Here is a 20,153-nt window from a genome sequence, read left to right on the forward strand (position 1 = left end):
AATACTGACACAGGGTTAAATTTTCAGGTTGGTGCCATCCTGCTTGAGGTATTTTCTGTGTTCTCTTAAATGTAAAACTCATGTTTTATAAAATCCAGTCCTGTAAAGTCAGAGAGGAAAAATTGTTAACACTTATTTTAATATGATTCTTGAGTTTCCCTCCCTTTAAGCAACCCTACTGAAAATATTAATTTCAAAAGTCTAAACACATGTTGATGTTTAAAATTTTTTTAACAAATGTAATATGAATAATTACAGGGCTAAATGACTCTCTTATGAACTATTCATGGGGAAAAATAAGATAATTTATTTAATGATTACCAAAATATATTATATTCCAAGATCATTTAGAATCAAGTATTTGCACATCAGAGCTCCCATGCTTTCTAAACAATATAAAATCAGCAAAAATGAAAACCAAAGCTGATCAAATTAGGAAAAATATGGCAAATTTGCTAGCTTATTAGATAAACTTTAAAAATCAGAAAGATTAAATGTTGAATTTTTAAGAAAACCAAACTGCTATTATCTAAGTACACATTTAAATTCTCTTATCTTCTGTAGAAAATTATACCTGGGAGACATCAACTGTCTTCTGCCCATTCCATGAGATCTTGAAAGCAAGCAGTCTACATACATGTCCCAGAAATCCTGAGCTATGCTTAAGAAGACATTATAATGTCTAGGCCACTGGGATTTTTGCAGGAACAACATGAAATTCCAGAAAGCATCCACATTGTGCTCTATCTTGAGTTCCTTGAGCTCTATCAATGTCAAAGAGCAAGTATTCCAGCACTGGGGATCAATGTCTTCCATGATCCCTGGGTTGTTGCTGGCAAGTACCCCCTTTTGAAATTCAAAGTCAGCATGAGTCAGATGGATCAGCAACATGCAACCCAAAGGCAGGTAGAACCATCTTCTTGTGGCAAAATCCATATTCTGTACAGAAAAAAAGGAATATATTTTTAGCTTAAAAAGAAAATTATTCAGTTACTTTATGATCTGTTTAAACCTAAAAATTATAAATACTTATATATTTGGTTTTCATCAAATCATAATTGCCTACTATGTATTTGTTGGTTTTCCTTTACCTTGCTGACTTTCAGACCTCCCCTCAAAAGGATATTAGAGTAACAACTTTACCAACATTCTGATAAAGTCTTCAGGAGTCTCTGAAATCCAACACATGTTTATGAAGTTGTGATGAGATTCATTTCATCAAAGATCTTTGAAGCATGTGCTCCAACCTTTCCCATTTACAGGTTAGAAAATTTCTCTTGATATGGTTCAGCAAGTTCTTAGCTCTTGTGTCTCCCTATCCAAATCTTACCACCATACATTTCAATCAAGAGGATCAAAATGCAGCCCATTTTATGTGTAACCATAAGAAAAAGAGTGTGTGGTGTTTCGCTGGCGTTTTCCAATCGATCAAGTGTTGAACGCTCAAGCACCATTTTAGGTTTCAAAGTTACTGATGAACTTTGAATATTCATTAAAAAATATGTGTTATGAACTGATTACTAGTGGATCCCTGCCTTTTCTCAAGTTGTTCAGGAGTATGAAGACAATAAAGATGATAGAAGCTAATATGACATGGTGCAGCACAAATGACATTCAAGAAATGTCATTCAAGAAATTCAAGAAAAATCCTGATATTTTCTTATGATTCTGTGCACAAGCTTCTCTAAAAACTGACTGCTCAGTAAATGGGCCTGAAGCCTATAGATGAAGTCAAGGTCTAAATTCGCTTTGAATGGCCATACAGTTAACCATTCCAGGCTGGCACTGGAAATGTCCCTGACACAACCTTTACAACCAGGAGTGGAGTGTCCAGAACAGATCGAGGAGATGGGACTCACATTCTTCCCTGTGTACAGCGGTCCTTCACTTCCCCTCCCACCAGCACCCCGCCTCCCGGCCAAAAGAAATAAATAAAGTTAGGTGAAAGACAAATCGAAGGAAACAAATTTAAATTTAGATTATTCAGGTCGTTTCCACACTGTGGAAAATTGTGCAGATTTCCCCAACAGAGCTAACACGACTTCCCCCAAATTGTGTAGATTTCCCAAATAGAGCTGACAGTAGCCAGTTTATGACACAAAGGGACTGAGTGGGACCAGAGAATTTTCTTCCCCGAGAATTTCAGGTTATACTTTTCCCAACCAGTGCTCTCCTCCCGGATCGGGCCACCTGCACGCAGAGGGAGCCGGCGGGGAATGATACCTCTCGTAGGCAGCAGAGACAGACGTCCTGGTGTGATGTCCTGCGTTCGTTCACTGCGCTCCCTCAGGTACGAGGGTGGCTCCTGCCTGGAGGGGGACAAGAGGTCTCAGAGGGGACTCCCATACCCTGCCCAGCCAAGCCCACCCACTGCAGGCAGGTGACAGGCGAAAGCGGTGCTGTGACCTGCCGCGAGCGCTCACCGGGCACCCTGAACTCGCCCTGAGGAACCCTCTGGGCGGCACCGTGCTGCGGAGTCAAGCGGCTCAGGCGCCCTGAGAGCGGCGCTGCGGGACCTGCTGCGGCCGCTGGGGGCTCGGAAGTCAGCCCTGCAGACCGAACCACGCGCCTTTTCTAGAGACGGAGAGCCAGCAGAGAGTGGGTGGCTGCTCTCAAGGCCCCGCCCTCACCTTGCTCACCTCCGCAGCTCTGAGACCCAGAAACAAGAACAATGTGAAAAACAGTAGTAAAGTCACAAGACCATCTCACTAAAATATGACAAGTGAAAAATCCTAAACAAAATATTATCAAACCAAATTCAGGAGGATCTAAGAAAATACACATCAGCATCAAGCTGGGATTATCCTAATTAATGAAACATTAACACATGAAAATTGATTAGTGGATTCACCACATAATTCACCACATAAGTTGAAGAGAGAAACCATTTGATAAAATTCAACACCCATTCAAGATTAAAACAAAAAATATTCTTAGTAAACTTAGAAGGGAATTTCCTTAATCTCTTAAATGATTACAGTTGCCAACAAATGTGTTAGGTATATTCTTTTCTACTGTCAAATAATGCATGTTAAAACTTCTAGAACAGTGACAAAATTATATATTTCAAATACATAAAGACAAAGCTTAGTAACTAGTCACATTGATATGCTGCTGTTGCTAAGTCGCTTCAGTCGTGTCTGACTCTGTGCGACCCCATAGAGGGCAGCCCAATAGGCTCCACCGTCCCTGGGATTCTCCAGGCAAGAACACTGGAGTGGGTTGCCATTTCCTTCTCCAATGCATGAAAGTGAAAAGTGAAAGTGAAGTCGCTCAGTCGTGCCCGACTCTTAGTGACCCCATGGACTGCAGCCTTCCAGGCTCCTCTGTCCATGGGATTTTCCAGGCAAGAGTACTGAAGTGGGTTGCCATTGCCTTCTCCGCACATTGATATGAGATGGAAAGAAAAGATAACTAATGTTTTCGTATGCCTGCTTTTGGGGGGTGACAGTAACAATATGAAAAACAGAAAGGAAGATTAGTGGGGAAGTTAAACTTGATCTGGGATGTGTTGCATTAGAATTGATTCTGGATCTTCTGGAGTATCTAAAATTTAGCTAGAAATAAAATTAAGTTGAGCGATCTCTGTTTTGATAAAAATTATTGCTTCCACGAAAGTATACACTGATAAAAGAAAGTTAAGGTGAAGATAGAAGACTATGCCCAAACTTAGGGGTCCATGAACTTCAAATGGAATCAGTGAAGGAGGAAGAGATAGAACAATCAATCCATACAAGCTCCAGGGTGGTATGATGTTACAGAACCAAAGGGAGGATGCTATAGTGTGAATGTTTGTGCCCCTTCAAAATTTATGTTGAAACTCGAATCCCCATAGGTGATGGTATTAGGACATGGAGGCCCATGGGAAGTGTTTATGGGACCAGTGCCTTATAAAAGGTGGTGGCTCAGATGGTAAAGAATCCACCTGCAATGCAGAAGATCCCGGTTTGATCCCTGGGTGGGGAAGATCCCCTGGAGAAGGAAATGGCAACCCATTCCAGTAGTCTTGCCTGAAGAATTCCATGGACAGAGGAGCCTGGCAGGCTATAGTCCACAGGGTCACAAAGAGTCAGAAATGACTGAGCGACAAACACTGCCTTATAAAAGAGGCTCCAGAGGGAATCTGGCCCCTTCTATCAGGTGAGGACACAGCCAAAAGAAGGCAATCCAGAAAGGAGCCTTCACTAAAACCCAACCATGCTGGTACCCTGATCTTGTTCTAGCTATCAGAACTGTGAAAAATAAATTTTTGTTGTTTATAAACTAGCTGGTTTGTGGTATTTTGTTATGTTATCCCAAATGAACTAAGACAGAGTATATAGCTGAAGAATCAAAACACTGGTATGGGTCTCCACTTGGAAAATTGGTCTAGAAAATAATATTTTTCACGTGGCAAAAAGGAGTGATGAAACTCAAAAGTACACAATTTATTTAAACATGCTGCTGCTGCTGCTGCTAAGTCGCTTCAGTCGTGTCCGACTCTGTGCAACCCCATAGACGGCAGCCCACCAGGCTCCGCCATCCCTGGGATTCTCCAGGCAAGAGTACTGGAGTGGGATGCCATTGCCTTCTCCGTTATTTAAACATAGCCATGATAAATTCATGTAGAAGCTTAGATTTAACAACTTGTTATTTATAAAGTTAAGTTAACTAATCCATCTAATTATAATTTCATCTAAAACAAACCCTGAATAATCCAACTTTCCATGTCAGGTATCATTTTTAACAACATACTTCACCAGCAGCAACATATTCACCACCATCTTATCATGATCCTCTTATTCCCAGCATATTCCCATTGTCCCCAGACTTCATCATTTAAGTTATATCCTATCTCTCCCTTTCTCTCTGTTATGTTAGGCCCTGATCCCACTTTAAAGTCCCCTCCATTTAATTCAGCCTTCCTTCTGCAATTAAGCATCCATTTTCACTACAATAGTTGGCATCTATTTGTACTTGGCATCTATGGCTATATATATTGTCTTTTCCCCCCATGAGAACATGTAATCTTTCCTACTATCTTTCAGTTCAGTTCAGTTCAGTCACTCAGTCGTGTCCAACTCTTTGAGACCCCATTAATTGCAGCACACCAGGCCTCCCTGTCCATCACCAACTCCCGGAGTTCACCCAGACTCACGTCCATCGAGTCAGTGATGCCATCCAACCATCTCATCCTCTGTCATCCCCTTCTCCTCCTGCCCCCAATCCCTCCCAGCATCAGAGACTTTTCCAATGAGTCAACTCTTCGCATGAGGTGGCCAAAGTACTGGAGTTTCAGCTTTAGCATCATTCCTTCCTAAGAAATCCCAGGGCTGATCTCCTTCAGAATGGACTGGTTTAGGAAATATTAAATACTATCTAAATACTAAAAATACTATCTTTATTTCATGTTCTTCTGGTGACTGGCATATGATGCAATCAGCACTCAGGAAATAATTTTTAGCTGATTTATCCTTCATATCCATGATATTCACTCCACTTAGGGAGTTTTGTCAGCTTTCCACAAGGCACACCCAAGTCTTTCAGAACTCTAGTATTGCCTGTGAAAATTTCCTAGGTTAGTCAGGCCAGTAGCTTATTCATTTGCTCCCATGCTTCCTACCTTACACTTATCTGTCACTTTTGTTTACCCTATTTCTTCTTTATATAGCTTTTATCTCCAGGAAATACTGCCATAATCACACTCCCACAGAATTCAGAAGAGCACTCCACACACAGCAAGGACATGTTGACTAATGTTGAATATCCACACAAAGAGTAATTTTTCAATTCACTGACTTTCTGACTCATTATAATGAAAGACATTAATTAAAAAATCTACCGATATAATGGCCTTTAGTAAACCATAATAACAATGTATTTATCAAAATGTGATTCAATGACCTTAGGGAGAAAACGGGCAGGAAATGAAGTTGAAACAAACAAGTACCCTGCGGAGAAAACAAGCACTAGCTGACTGCTGACAAATTGAAGGGAAAATATGCAATTTTTTTCTCAAGAACATAGGAGAAAAAGATGAACCAAATACTGACTCTGAAACAGGAGAAAAAGAAAGAGTTGAAGAGAGAAGTTGAAAAAAAGATCATATAATCTTAACCCTTGGCAAAAAAGACCACTAACAGAAATATTTTGTCATCATTTAATAAGTACAAGAAATAAAAAGTTTGACTTAGGTTTCTGTATCTTTATCTTTGGTTTACCTAACACAGCATATGCATAAACATGTATTCCAGCATCCTTATTTTACCTCTTTGCATTAATTTTTAGTGGTTGTTTTAAGGATCACAATGTATATCCTTAACTTTTCACAGCCTACTTAGGGTTAGTATTGAATCAATTCATGTCAAATACAGAAATCTTTTCAAGACAGGAGTTCATTCACTCACCCTTGCCTGTTTTTGCTAAAGCTGTCAAATGTATAACATCTACATACATTAAAACTCCATGATAGATACTACAATCTTCAATGCTCTCATCGACACCCCCAACAACAAGATCTGAATTTGCATCTCTTTGTATTTCTCTTTAGCCTGTAGTACTTTCTTTAGTGGGGCTTCCCTAGTGGCTCAGATGGTAAAGAATCCACCTGCAATGTAAGGGAGTTGGGTTTGATCCCTGGGTTGGAAGATCCCCTGGAGAAGGGCATGGCAACCCACTCCCAGTATTCTTTCCCGGAGAATCCCATGGGCAGTGGAGCTTAGCAGGCTACAGTCCATAGGGTCACACAGAGTTGGACACGACTGAAGAGATTTAGCATGCATGCACGCACTTCCTTATTATTTCTTCTAGTGCATGCCCACTGTCAATATATTCTTTTAGTTTTCTTTTTCTGAAAATATATTTTATTTCACCTTCATTCTTAGAAGGTAATTTTCACTGGATATAGAATTCTGATTTGTTGTAGTCTTGTTATCCCTTCCCCTCCAGCACTTTAAAGATGCTCCACTGTGTTCTGGTAGTCAATAATTCAAATTCAAATGCAATGTGTCATTTTTCTCTGAAAGCTTTCAAAATAACTTTTTCCCCTCAAATTTGATAATAATGTGCTTAGTTGTGCACAGTGCAATTCTGATGCTTGTTGGGGCAATCTGAGCACAGATTGGAAAAGAATTTCCAGACACAGTGTGTTTTAGTTGCTCAGTCATGTCCAACTGTGACCGTATGGACTGTAGCCCACCAGGCTCCTCAGCCCATGGAATTCTCCAGGCAAGAATACTGGAGAGAGTTGCCCTGCCCTTCTCCAGGGGGATCTTCCCGGCCCAAGATGGAACCTGGGTCTCCTAAATCACAGGCAGATTCTTTACTGTATGAGTCACCAAGGAGGCTCCAAGACAGAGTACTGCAGAAAAGAGTGAGTGTAAGAACAAAGAATAGAGATAAAGTGGGTACTGCAAGTGCAGCAGGCCAGCTTCCTGACAGACCAGGGAGAGTCAAGCGTTTTTGAGAGTTAATAGCCAATTTTTATAGCCTCAAGACAAAGAAAATTCCTGTTGGAAGGTTAGTGTTAGGTAACTGGTTGGAATGCTATAAGGTGTCTACTGTAGTGGGCATCTTTGTCTAATTGGGAGTCAGAAATTTTGTTAGTGATGATCATTGGGGCGTTTGGCAATGGTTATAAAGGGGCTCAGTCAGCTTTAGAGGTGAGCTTAGTTCTGGGTTTCCCTTCTGTGACTTTGGGGCAATGCCTCAACCTGTAGTCTGGGGGGCAGGACTCAACAATGCTAACTACCTAGAATTAGGCCACATTTGGCAAGTTAGGAGCATAATCCTACCCTCACATCAGAAGCCAGATGCAAATTCCAGAGTTTTCAGGTCACCCATGCTTCTGATCAACTGACTACCAACACAGAGGTTTCCAGTACTCCCCAAAGTATTGTAGTTAACTAAGATGAGTCACAGAACTTGTACTTGCATGTTCAGTTGCTCAATCATGTCGACTCTTTGCCACTCCATGGACTATAGCCTGCCAGGCTCCTCTGTCCATGGGATTATTTTTTTATTGATTTGACTATACCAGGTCTTAGTTGCAGCATGCGGGACTTTTCATTGTGGCATGTGGGCTCTTTAGTTGCAGCATATGAACTCTTAGCTGAGGCATGTTGGATCTAATTCCCTGACTAGGGATGGAACCCTATAATTTTATCATAAAGTATATAAATCAGGACCAGCCAAGTGGAAAGACCCATAGAGTGAGGTCTGGGTGTCCAACCCACAAAGCTTTTGTGTCCTTAGAATGCCCGACCTTCCAGGCACATTACTGTATAATTACCTAATCAGGCTCACCTCAGTGACTAGACTTTTTACTGGAGTTTCATTACATAGGCTTGATTGACTGAATCAATTTTGAATATTTTGATTGAATCATTGGCCATGTGCTTGAACTCAATCTCCAGCCAATCCTGCCCTCTTCAGAGGCTGGGCTTATAACACCTAACTCAAAGCCCCAACCCTGTAATTCCATGCTTGATCTTTCTCATGTGGCTAGCCCCCATTTGGAGTCATCTTATTCAGGTGTGGGCCCAGAGGCCCACCATGAGTAACAAAGACTTTCCTATCACTCCAAGAAATTACAAAGATTTAGAGGTTGTCTCCTAGGGAGTAGGGACAAAAAAACAGCCAAATTATTATACAACAGTGTGGTTTTCTTTGTTGTTATTTCATTTAAGGTTTGTTAAGCTCTTGAATGTGTAAATTTATATCCTCCACAAAATTTGGAAAATATTCAGCCACATTTTCCTTATATATTATTTCTGCCCATTATACCTTTCTCTCATCTCCTTCTGGGGTTCTAATTACACATGTCCTAGAGCTTTCAGTATAGTTCCTGAGGCTCATTCATTTTTACTTCATTATTTTTTTTTCTCTGTGTTCCTCAGGTTAGACAATTTCTATTAATTTTTTTCTTTTTTCTTTTCTTTTTTTTTTTTTTTTTTTTCTTTTTTTTTTTCTTTTTTCTTTTCTGGCTGGCATCTAGGATTTTAGTTCCCTAACCAGGAATTGAACCCATGCCCTCTATGGTGGAAGGCCAGAGTTCTAACCACTGGACCACCAGGGAATTCCCAATAATTTCTATTAATATACCTTCAGCTTTGCTGATTTTTTCATCACCTTCATTCTGTTGTTAAGTACATCTGGTAAATTTTTATTTCAGATATTACAGTTTTTAGTTCTGGAATTTACATTTCTTTTGTTATAGTTTCTATTTATCTGTTAGATTTTCTATATTTCATTCATAATGCACATATTTTCTTTTATGTCCTTGAATGTATTTTATAGTAATTGCTTTAAATCATTGTCTGTTGGTTTCAGCATATGGGGCATCTATGGGTTGATCTTTGTTGATTGTCTTTTATCTCAAAAATGAGTCACAATTGCCATGTTTCTTGGTTTATTAAGTAATTTTAGGTTGTATCCTTAACATATTATTATCCTAGCAACTTTAGGTATAGCCTTAACATATATTTTGCAAACAGATTGGAGTCTGTAATACTCTCACAAAGAATGTTAGTTTTGTTTTTTTTTTTTTTTTTTTTTTTGGTATGTTTGTTTGATTTAGCATGCAATTGATGGATTGGGCTATATTTTGGAAAGCTGACTGCTTAAAGTTTGTCCTGTTCAGGCGTGATTCAGGCATTGGCAGAAGAGTCATTAAAAAGATTTAAGGATTCCTTTCTCTGGATCCCTCCTACTTTGGATTTTCCCCTTACTTTCAAGCAACTATAGTTATGCCAAACTCAGTCCTCTACTCTTCAAGCCACAAAACCTAGTGTTTTGTAGCAGAATTTTAGCCAAAATGCAGGGAACAGACTCAGTTTTGTCCTTAGTCTGGAAACAGTGAAAACAAGGGACCTGAGTACAACAACCCTTCTTACAAACTGTCAACTTCGCTCTAGAATCTACTTACTTTTGGTCATTCTCCAATGCCTCACTTAGAGTTTACCCATGTCATATGTAGAAGGATCATCTAACAAGAGCAACTCATGTTAGAATTCCTCCATCACCCTCATTTATAGGTTAAAAAATCTATAAAAGGAATTTATTAGAATTGAGGCTCACTAGCATGAGAGTTTGGAGAGGGCAATGGCACCCCACTCCAGTGCTCTGGCCTGGAAAATCCCATGGATGGAGAAGTCTGGTGGGCTGCAGTCCATGGGGTCGCTAAGAGTCGGACACAACTGAGTGACTTCCCTTTCACATTTCACTTTCATGCATTGGAGAGGGAAATGGCAACCCGCTCCAGTGTTCTTGAATGGAGAATCCCAGGGACGGCAGAACCTGGTGGGCTGCCGTCTCTGGGGTCGCACAGAGTCGGACACGACTGAAGCAACTTAGCAGCAGCAGCAGCAGCATGAGAGTTGAGTTGAGTTGTGGTAGTAAGACAGATGTTACTGGGCAATTTCCTTAAATTTAATAAATACCACTAGTTTGAATTCATTGGCATGACAGTCAGTGTTAATTAAAATTCTATTATTTCTATAAGCACATGTTATAAAAACTCAGAGTATAATTGTGACATCAACTAATTTCATAATTTTTAATAAAAGAAAACCATCATGCACTTTACTCAAGAAGTATCTAATTAGCACTTACTTCTTGCCAGATGGTGAGCTAGGTTTGGAGCTGTAGTGGAAAACAAGTAGACAAAGCACTAGAGGTAGGAGACAGATAGTAAACAAGTAAACAGATATATAAAGAAAGGGGACCGTTTTAGATAGTGGCAAGTGTTATGACAATAACAGAAGATAACTGAGAGGTGGCTACAATCTTAGACGTGGTGGTCTGGAAGATGTTTCTGAAGAGATGACATTTCAGCTGTGACTAAAATGACATGAAAGAGTTGGCTAAGGGGACTTCCCTGGAGGTCTAGTGATTGAGACTTCACTTGCCAATGCAGAGGGTGCAGGCTTGATCCCTGGTTGGGGAGATCCCTCATGCTTTGCAGCCAAAAAACCAAAAACATAAAACAGAAGCAATATTGTAAAAAATTCAATAAAGATCTTAAAAATGGTCCACATTTTTAAAAATCTTTAAAAAAGAGAAAGAAAGAGTTGGCCAAGAATATAAGAAGAGCTGGCTATGTTAGAACATGTCAGGCAAAGGGAATTAGCTAGCAGAAAGGTCTTAAATTCGGTATATGGGTAGTGTGTTGTGTCAAGAGAATGTCATGAAAAAACTGTCAGGGACCAAGTCATGTGGGGCCTTATAGCTTTGCATTCTACTCTAATTGCAATGAGGAGATATGAGAGAATTTTAAGCTAGAAAAGAAAATTATCTGATTTATGTTTTCAAAGGATCCAACAGGTTACTCTGTGAAGCATGAACCAAAGGGGTCAAGGGTAGAAGCAGGCAAATCAACTGGGAGGCTTTTACTACTGTCCAGGCAAAGGATAAAGGTAAGAGTGAAGATGGTGAGAGGGTATTGGAATTGGGAAATATATAGGGGGTTTGGCCAACTGGATCACTGAATTCCTAATGAACTGGTAGGAAGTGGAGGTTCATAAACTCCCTGTGCTTATATGGATGAATTTTTCAGGAGCCTTGAATGCCCTCAAATGGAATGAAATTTTTTGTGTATGTATTCACAGGGACTTTGTGTTGGGAGCATACACAAGTTTCATCAAATTCTTAAGTGAATTTGAAGTTGTCTCTGGAAAGCAAAGTCAGTGCTTCCTAACACTTTACCCTCTGGATTTTCTTTTTCCTTCCTTTTCTGTTTATGATTATGTAAAAGCAGAGAAGAGAGTAGAGACTGAATTGTTATCAAAGAATTTTAAATTTATATAAAGAAAGGATACATCTTGAGAGTCAGCTGTCTTTTTAATTTTACTTCATTGAGTATACAAGTACATATATATAAGGTAGACAAAAGACTCAAAGAACTCAACTTTCTGTTTCCAACAACTTAATCACTCCATAATGTGTTAAATTCTCAGACATTATGATTAGTTCTAGCATAGTGATTTTCATAAACTTGGGCTACAGTTGTTAGTAAAATGATACTCATTTGGGGATGATATATCCCACCTCTTTTATTCTTTTTTCCCTTTCTGATATGTACAAGAAATAATAATAATATAGCTCTGACTTAGTGGTAATTCCTATGTGCCTATATAAATTAAATGAGTCAAGATCACTCAATTTTATATCTATCTAATTTTATATCTATATATATCTAATTCTGCTATAGACTCTAATATATAGCCTCATAGCAATGTTTTACAAGTAATCTTTGTTTGCTTTCTTGTCTCAACACTTTAATATCTTAGGAGGAAGTAATACAAAATTGATGTAAATATTATTGATTTTTCAATCTGTGAACTGTAATTTCTAGACATCATAGATCTTATTGTCTTTTAACAAAAAAGAGTGCTTATTAGCTAGTGAAACACCATTTTCCTTTGATTAAAAGGAAGAAACTACCTTTCATCTATGAGAGAATTTTCTGTCAGAAATATTACATGGCAAGATGGGTAATATTAACAAGATGACATTTCATGTGAAAGATGATTTCCTTAATGAAGAGATGTAATCACCCCCAACTGTTGGAGAGGCAATTTACAGAGCAGGCAAAGAGAAGTCCAAATTTGAAATGAATGGCACACAGGAGAGTTTTCACAGTCCAAGATCAGCCCTCCAAGATTTACTTGAAGGATTATTTTTATTATTTCTTTTACACACCAGAAAGGGAAAAAAAGAATAAAAGAGGTGGGAAATGCCATCCTCAAATAAGTATCAGTTATTATAATAGAAATGTTGTAAAGAGAAAAATTCATATTAATTCCTTCCCCAGTCCCCCATAACTAAATTATTAATTAACCAGGAAGAGAAATGACAAATTTGAGATCACACACAGATGCAAGAAAGAACAGAAAATAATGTGTTAACATCTTGCTGCTGCTGCTGCTGCTAAGTCGCTTCAGTCGTGTCCAGCTCTGTGCGACCCCAGAGATGGCAGCCCACCAGGCTCCCCTGTCCCTGGGATTCTCCAGGCAAGAATACTGGAGTGGGTTGCCATGGCCTTCTCCAATGCATGAAAGTGAAAAGTGGAAGTGAAGTCGCCCAGTCGTGTCTGACTCCTAGTGACCCCATGGACTGCAACCTACCAGGCTCCTCTGTTTATGGGATTTTCCAGGCAAGAGTACTGGAGTGGGTTGCCATTGCCTTCTCTGGTTAACATCTTAGTCAAATTCAATTCCAGCTCCAAGTTTCTTATTTTTCAAAAACGGAATATCGTAGGATATTGAATGACAAGTTACAGCTGAGATATCAAGAGGACAGAGATACTTCATACCCAAGGCAGGTGCCAGATCCAAATTCAGATTTTTAAAGGAAAGGATCACAAAATTCCTGGACCTCCAGGTCCTCCATCCTGGATGCGTAGGGATTAGGCTATGCCTGTTTCCTCACGCTTATTTGGATGTGTCTCCAGGAAGCCTACTGAAAGGAGCCTTTGAGAAACCTACTAAGAAAATGTATTGTCTTATTTCTGCAGTGATGAGGCAAAATGACTGCAGAGAAATCGAGGAGTCAAGAGATTGACTCAAAAACTGCTTTGATGGTAATGGGAGAGAGGTTCTGCTGTTTGGGGACTGGCCAGAACTCTCAAATGCGACCAGGTAAAGTCTACATGAGGGTTTCCCATGGCATGGAGGTGGGTAGTATATAAGAAAAAGCTCATCTTGGATTTAGTACAATAAGGCTACAGAAAAGGATCAAGGGGCTCAATTTACAAGGATAGGATCTATGTGGACCCCCAATTTCTGGAGGAAGCAAGGGCAGAGAGAGCCTAAATCTACCACTCGAATAGAGATCTATCCATTAGGAAATCCGAGGTGAGAGGCTCCAGTGATGGGACTCTGCCAAGTACCTACAAAACCATCCATGAAAGGGTCAGCCCTAAATATTTCTCAATCCCAGGACCTCAAATCTAGCCCACCAAACAAATTTTGAGTAAGGATTTTCTTACCTTCTTACCATATTTTTCTTCCTCTCTTTCACGCTCCAACCAAATCTGGAAAGGTCTGAAACCAAGATTAGCAAGCTGGCAACTAAATTCAGTCATAGCTGAGAGAGAGGAAAGATGTTACTGTAAGTTAAACGAAAGTGTGTTAGTCACTTAGTCATGTCTGATTCTTTGCGACCCCATGGACTGTAGCCTGCCAGGCTCCTCTGTCCACAGGATTCTCGAAGCAAGAATACTGGAGCGGGTTGCTGTTTCCTCCTCCAGGGGTCTTCCCCACCCATGAACCTAGGGCTTGTTCAATGTAAAAGTAACTAGATCATTCACATATAAACTTTAACCAACTGCATCATATAATGCTACCTAGAATAAACAACTTACTCTTTATTCTCTCTAAAAACAGCCTTAACTTCTCCTTTGTTCAACTACTGCCATCAGAAACTGTTTCAGCATTCTGTAACGTCAAGGGTAGGAGGGGTGATGCTTAGCATAACTACAAAACACGTCAGTTTCCCCTGGCCTAAGTTTTGTTACGTACTAGGGTTTTAGCTTAATCTTTCTCACTAAGAAGTATGTAAAAGCATTATGTAGAATAAAAGCTTCTATGGATTATGTTACCTTTTGATAGCTTCATTTTTTTCTCCTTTATTAGCATTTAGTTTGGTCAACAAAAAATGGGGCATATATAATATACCTAATATCCTTTCTAATGGATATTTCCAATCAAATAAAATACGGTTTGAGAAAAGGACTTAGTGTTTTCATGAAACAGTAGGAACAGAAATAAAGTTCTAGTGGGTTGAAGAGTGAGTGGGAGATAAAGAAATAGATATAAGAAATTAATACCAAAATATCTGGGAATTCTGCAGTAATCAAATGAAAGATTTAGTGTTCTTGCAAGAGCTAGATTGAATGAATTAATGAACTGAAAGGCCAAATGGGATTATCACACATTTAATTTTTTAAAACTTGTGTCTATGACTCTTAAGAAAGATTGAAAACATTATATATATTTTATATTCTATAAAGCTCTTGAACAAAATGAGTTTTCAATAAACTTCATTTCTGCTCACACAACCATGTCCTCCAATAAGCTATATGTTCTGCACCATCTCAGAGTACATTCTCTGTCATAAGCCCAAGTAGGCGACACAATGAGTGCAATGTGTACAAATGCTGTTCCATTCCAAAGTTGTAGCTTACCATGTATGGAGTGATAGTCTAACACACATGCCTAGGACAATGATTTACAAACTCTTACATTTTTTTAAACAACAATTTGTAATCAGAACTTTAATCCTAAGGATTCTCACTAAACATATTACAAGTGACAGCATAAAAAAAAAATCTTGCACAGTAACTCAAAGTTCAGCACTACAACGTAACTTTCAACTAGCAGGACACTGTTATTTTGAGTAGTCTCAAATTTCCAAATAAAGAATGTTACAAAGAATTACTATTCAAATTATCTAAGAATTCTGTCTCTTAGTAAGTGGTTACTGTTTTATGAAATATCAATAACAAAGAAATGGTTTACATAAATGAGAACTCTGAGTATACTACCAACTTTCCTGCTGCATAAGTACTTTTGTTTTGGACAAGCATTAAGCATCATTATCAAAGGCCCTTCTGATAATGCCACTGCCATTTTTATACCCGTAGATGATTAAAAGAAAGTATTAAAAAAGAGAGCAATCAATGACTACAGCAGAAGCCCTTTAAAACACTTTTTTCCTCCAGTACAAATGGTTGACAATGGGGGTCTTAAAAACATGATTCAAATATTTCTTAGGATTTCTCTCTATATATATTTCCAAGAAAATAAACTTTCAATGATATCCTTCAAATTAAAAACCCAGGGGTCGAACCCAGGTCTCCCACATTGCCGGCAGATTCTTTACCCGCTGAGCCACGTGGGAAGCCCTAAATTAAAAACAGGGTGCATTAAAAGCAAAGCAAAATCCTGTTCAATAGAAATAAGTTTTTTCCACTCACTATGAATTCAGGTATCTAACACTAAAATTTTCTTTCTCTCATTAATATAACTACTATGCTTAATTATTCTTGCTTAGTTATTCCAGTAACCATGGCAATGTTTTAGCACATAGCCAAGTGTATGAGACAAATTAGGAACTTGATAATTGTTATATGTAATTTAAAATTATATGAAATTAAATTGTTATATGTAATTAAAAATTGTTATATGAAATTAAAAGATGCTTGCTCCTTGGAAGAAAAGCTATGACAAACCTATACAGCGTATTAAAAGCAGAGACATCACTTTGCTGACAAAGGTACGTTCAGTCAAAGCTATATTTTTTCCAGTTGTCATATATGGATGTGAGAGTTGGACCATGAAGAAAGCTGAGCACCGAAGAATTGATGCTTTTGAACTGTGGTGTTGGAGAAGACTCTTGAGAGTCCCTTGGGCTGCCAGGAGATCAAAGCAGTCCATCTTAAAGGAAATCAGTCCTGAATATTCATTGGAAGGACTGATGCTGTAGATGTAGTATCTACTACATGTAGATAGCTACATAGTTGGAGATGGCAACATATTCCCATTAAAAAAAGTATTTTCAAGATCAAGGTGTCAATAAGATATAGATATGGAATGACCAAGAAAGAAACTTTATAAATGTTCCCATCTGAAACATGCACACAACAGTCATGCTGAGCTCATGAGGGGATCTTGAACTCAGTGATATGATCAAATCTGTATGTTTAAGAGGAAAAAAAAAAAAACTTCTCTGGAGATCATACGGATAAAGGACTACAGTGAACAAGACCTTTGTGTTATATTATTTTCTTTGGGTATGAAAGCTCGTGAAACCTGCTAACTTGAGTTATAGAATCAAGAAAATAATTAAGGTTAGACTGAATCTTATAGAAACAATGTCAGCTGCTACCTTCTCTTATACAAAGGATACCAAGAAGCCTCCACTGCTTTCACATATATCTCCCATGGAAGGCTCTCTCACACTAAAGTTGGACATTTTTTAGAAGAAGGTAGGGCTTTTTGTTCATTTCACAATTAGAGATAAAAACTAAAAGTAAATGCCCTGAGAGCAATACACTGACTTAAAAATCACATCAGCTTGTAAAATGCAGGCATCAAAGCCATGCCTGAGGTCCAGTTTTGATAGGTACTGTGATAGAAAAGCAGAAGGGTTCTTAGTACCTGTAGTAAGAAGAGGTGATTAAAAGAAAGGAAGTCGAGGAATGCAGGAAATAAGGGTTAAGAACTAAAAACAAGCAATTATTTCAACGTTTTGTCCTTGTGGTGGCTCTGGAAGAGGAACTGTGGAGAAGAATCATTTTGTTAATAAGGCAAAAGCCTTTGATGTGTAGCTGACAATAAACTGTGGAAAATTCTTATAGAGACAGGAATACCAGACCACCTTACCTGTCTCCTATATCCTGAGAAACCTGTATGCAGTTCAAGAAGGAACAGAACCTTACATGGAACAACTGACTGACTCAAAATTGGAAAAAAAAAAAAAATTGGGAAAGGAGTACCACAGGGCTGTATATTGTCACCCTATTTACTTAACTTCTATGCAGAGTACGTCATGCAAAATATTATGGATGAATCCCATCCATGAATCCCAAATTGGTATTAAGATTGCCAGGAGAAATATCAACATCAGACATGCAGATGATACCACTCTAATGGCAGAAAATGAAGAACTAAAGAGCCTTTTGATGAGGGTGAAAGAGGAGAGTGAAAAAGCTGGCTTAAAACTCAACATTCAAAAAACCAAGATCAAGGCGTCCAGTCTCATCATTTCATGGCAAATAGAAGGGGGAAAAATAGAAGCAGTGTCAGATTTACTTTCTTGGGGTCCAAAAACCTGCAGACAGTGACTGCAGCCATGAAATTAGAAGATTGCTCCTTGGAAGCAAAGTTATGACAAACTTAGCATAAAAAGCTAAGACATTACTTTGCCAACAAAGGTCTGTATAGTCAAAGCTATGGTTTTTCTAATAGTCATGTATGGTTATGAGAGTTGGACCATAAAGAAAGAAGGCTGAGAGCCGAAGAATTGATGCTTTTGAATTATGGTGCTAGAGAAGACTCTTGAGAGTCCCTTGGACACTGAAGAGATCAAACCAGTCAATCCTAAAGGAAATCGACCCTGAATATTCATTGGAAGAACTGATGCTGAAGCTGAAGCTAAAGCTCCAATACAGCTTTGGCCACCTGCTACAAAGAGCTGACTCACTGGAAAAGACCCTGATGCTGGGAAAGATTGAAAGTAAAAGAAGGAGACAACAGAGGATGAGATGGTTGGATAGTATCACTGTCTCAGTGGGCATGATTTTGAGCAAACTCTGGGAGATAGTGAAGGACAGGGAAGCCTGGTGTGCTGCAGTCCATAGGGTTGCAAAGAGGCTGACATGACATAGTGACTGAATAACAACAGCAACAAACCCAATTTAATCATTACATCTTGCTAACCTATATTATTCATACCAAAAATTATAGATCAGAAAGTTAATATCACAGAAAATGCTGGGGTAAATTACCTCTTGAATAACTATATTAACAGAGAGAAGTGACAAAGATTATAAAATAGCATTATAAAACACCAGACTCCTTGATTATATTTGCTCATTTTATGCTTAAAGTAATACACCACACTTGCATATGTGCTCAGTCGTGTCTGACTCTCTTCAATCTCATGGACTGCAGCCTGCCAGACTCCTCTGTCCATGGGATTTCCCAGGCAAAAATACTGGTGTAGACTGCCATTCCCAGGGATCAAAGCTGTATCTTGTGTCTCCTGGATTAGCAGGAGGATTCTTTACTACCAGTGCCACTTAAGTGTTTACAAAATACAACGTGGTGTTCAGGATTGGATCCTGGAACATAAAAAGGTTATCAATGAAAAGCTAGTGGTATCAAATAAAGTGTATAGTTCGGTAATAGTATAATAGTATTGTACCAAAATTCGTTTCCTAGTTTTGACAAATGGTTATACAAGATGTTAATTTTAGATCAAGCTGAATAAACAGTATACAGGAACTCTTTGGTCTATCTTTGTAACTTTCTTGTAAACTTAAATTATTCTAAAACAAAACACTTATTAACTTATTAGAAGTCTAGTTTATAACATTAAAAAAGTCAAATTGTACCTTATGCCAATTGGTCATTTGAGATCATGCTTATTACACAACATTCTCTAGCAGTCAAATTTAAAGGAAATCAGTCCTGAATACTCATTGGAAGGGCTGATGCTGAAGCTGAAACTCCAATACTTTGGCCATCTGATGGGAAGAACCGATTCATTGGAAAAGACCCTGATGCTGGGAAAGAGTGAAGGCGGGAAGGGAAGAGGACCACAGAGGATGAGATGGTTGGATGGCATCACCGACCCAATGGACACGAGTTTGAATAGGCTCTGGGAGTTGGTGATAGAGAGGGAAGCCTGGTGTGCTGCAGTCCATGGGGTTGCAAAGAGTCAGACACAACTGAGCAACTGAACTTTTAATCTCCTGAGCAACCATGGGGAAGGCATTCTATCCACTCAATGGCAGAAGTCAGAATACTTTCAGCTAGTAATGACTTCTGCATCAGGTCTGGATAACACCCTGGGTCATTTCAACTCATGTTCATTTCAGCAGCACATTTCAAGGGAGCAATTTACATTTCATGTTTCTTCCACTATCTAGTAACCAGAGCTGTAATAAATATTCCAGGCTCTGGTGGTGTTTTGTTCAAGAAAAATATTATGTTTTCTCATTCGATTATAGCACCTAATGTTCCCCAGTATTTCCAGATGTTTTTATATCAAATTCTCATTTATTTTTATTTGCTGTTATCATGTTCCCATGTAAATGCTATGACAAAGAAAACAATTTGGGCTTGTGTTCACTAGGAAATAAACCTTAGAAAATAAACAGATTGGGCTCAACATAATTCTGACATTATAAGACCTAAGAATAATAATCGAAAAGGACACAAACGTTATTAAGATTAATCATCCAAGTAGTAACAACCTAGTTTCCTTTATTTTTTGGCCGTGCTGCTGGGCTTGTGGGATCTTATTTCCTCCTCCCGGGACTGAACCCGGGTCTTCTGCAGTCAAAGCATGCCGTTCCTCACCAGTGGACCCAGGGAATTCTCAGCCTAATATCCTGATTAATTAAATGACAATTATAGTTTTATTGATGGGGGAGTAAAAAGCGGTTC

The 20,153-nt window shown here is 38.8% G+C and overlaps 1 protein-coding gene across 1 annotated transcript; it reads right to left on the reverse strand.

The window, feature by feature from the left end:
* Positions 1-451: 451 nt before the first annotated feature.
* Positions 452-936, reverse strand: FAM237B (family with sequence similarity 237 member B). The gene is given in 2 exon segments (XM_070787980.1): positions 452-549; positions 551-936. Coding segments are annotated over 2 exon segments (480 nt in total). The 3' UTR covers positions 452-455.
* Positions 937-20,153: the final 19,217 nt, after the last annotated feature.

This window comes from Bos indicus, chromosome 4 (genome assembly GCF_029378745.1).
Source record: "Bos indicus isolate NIAB-ARS_2022 breed Sahiwal x Tharparkar chromosome 4, NIAB-ARS_B.indTharparkar_mat_pri_1.0, whole genome shotgun sequence".
Classification (NCBI taxonomy): domain Eukaryota; kingdom Metazoa; phylum Chordata; class Mammalia; order Artiodactyla; family Bovidae; genus Bos; species Bos indicus.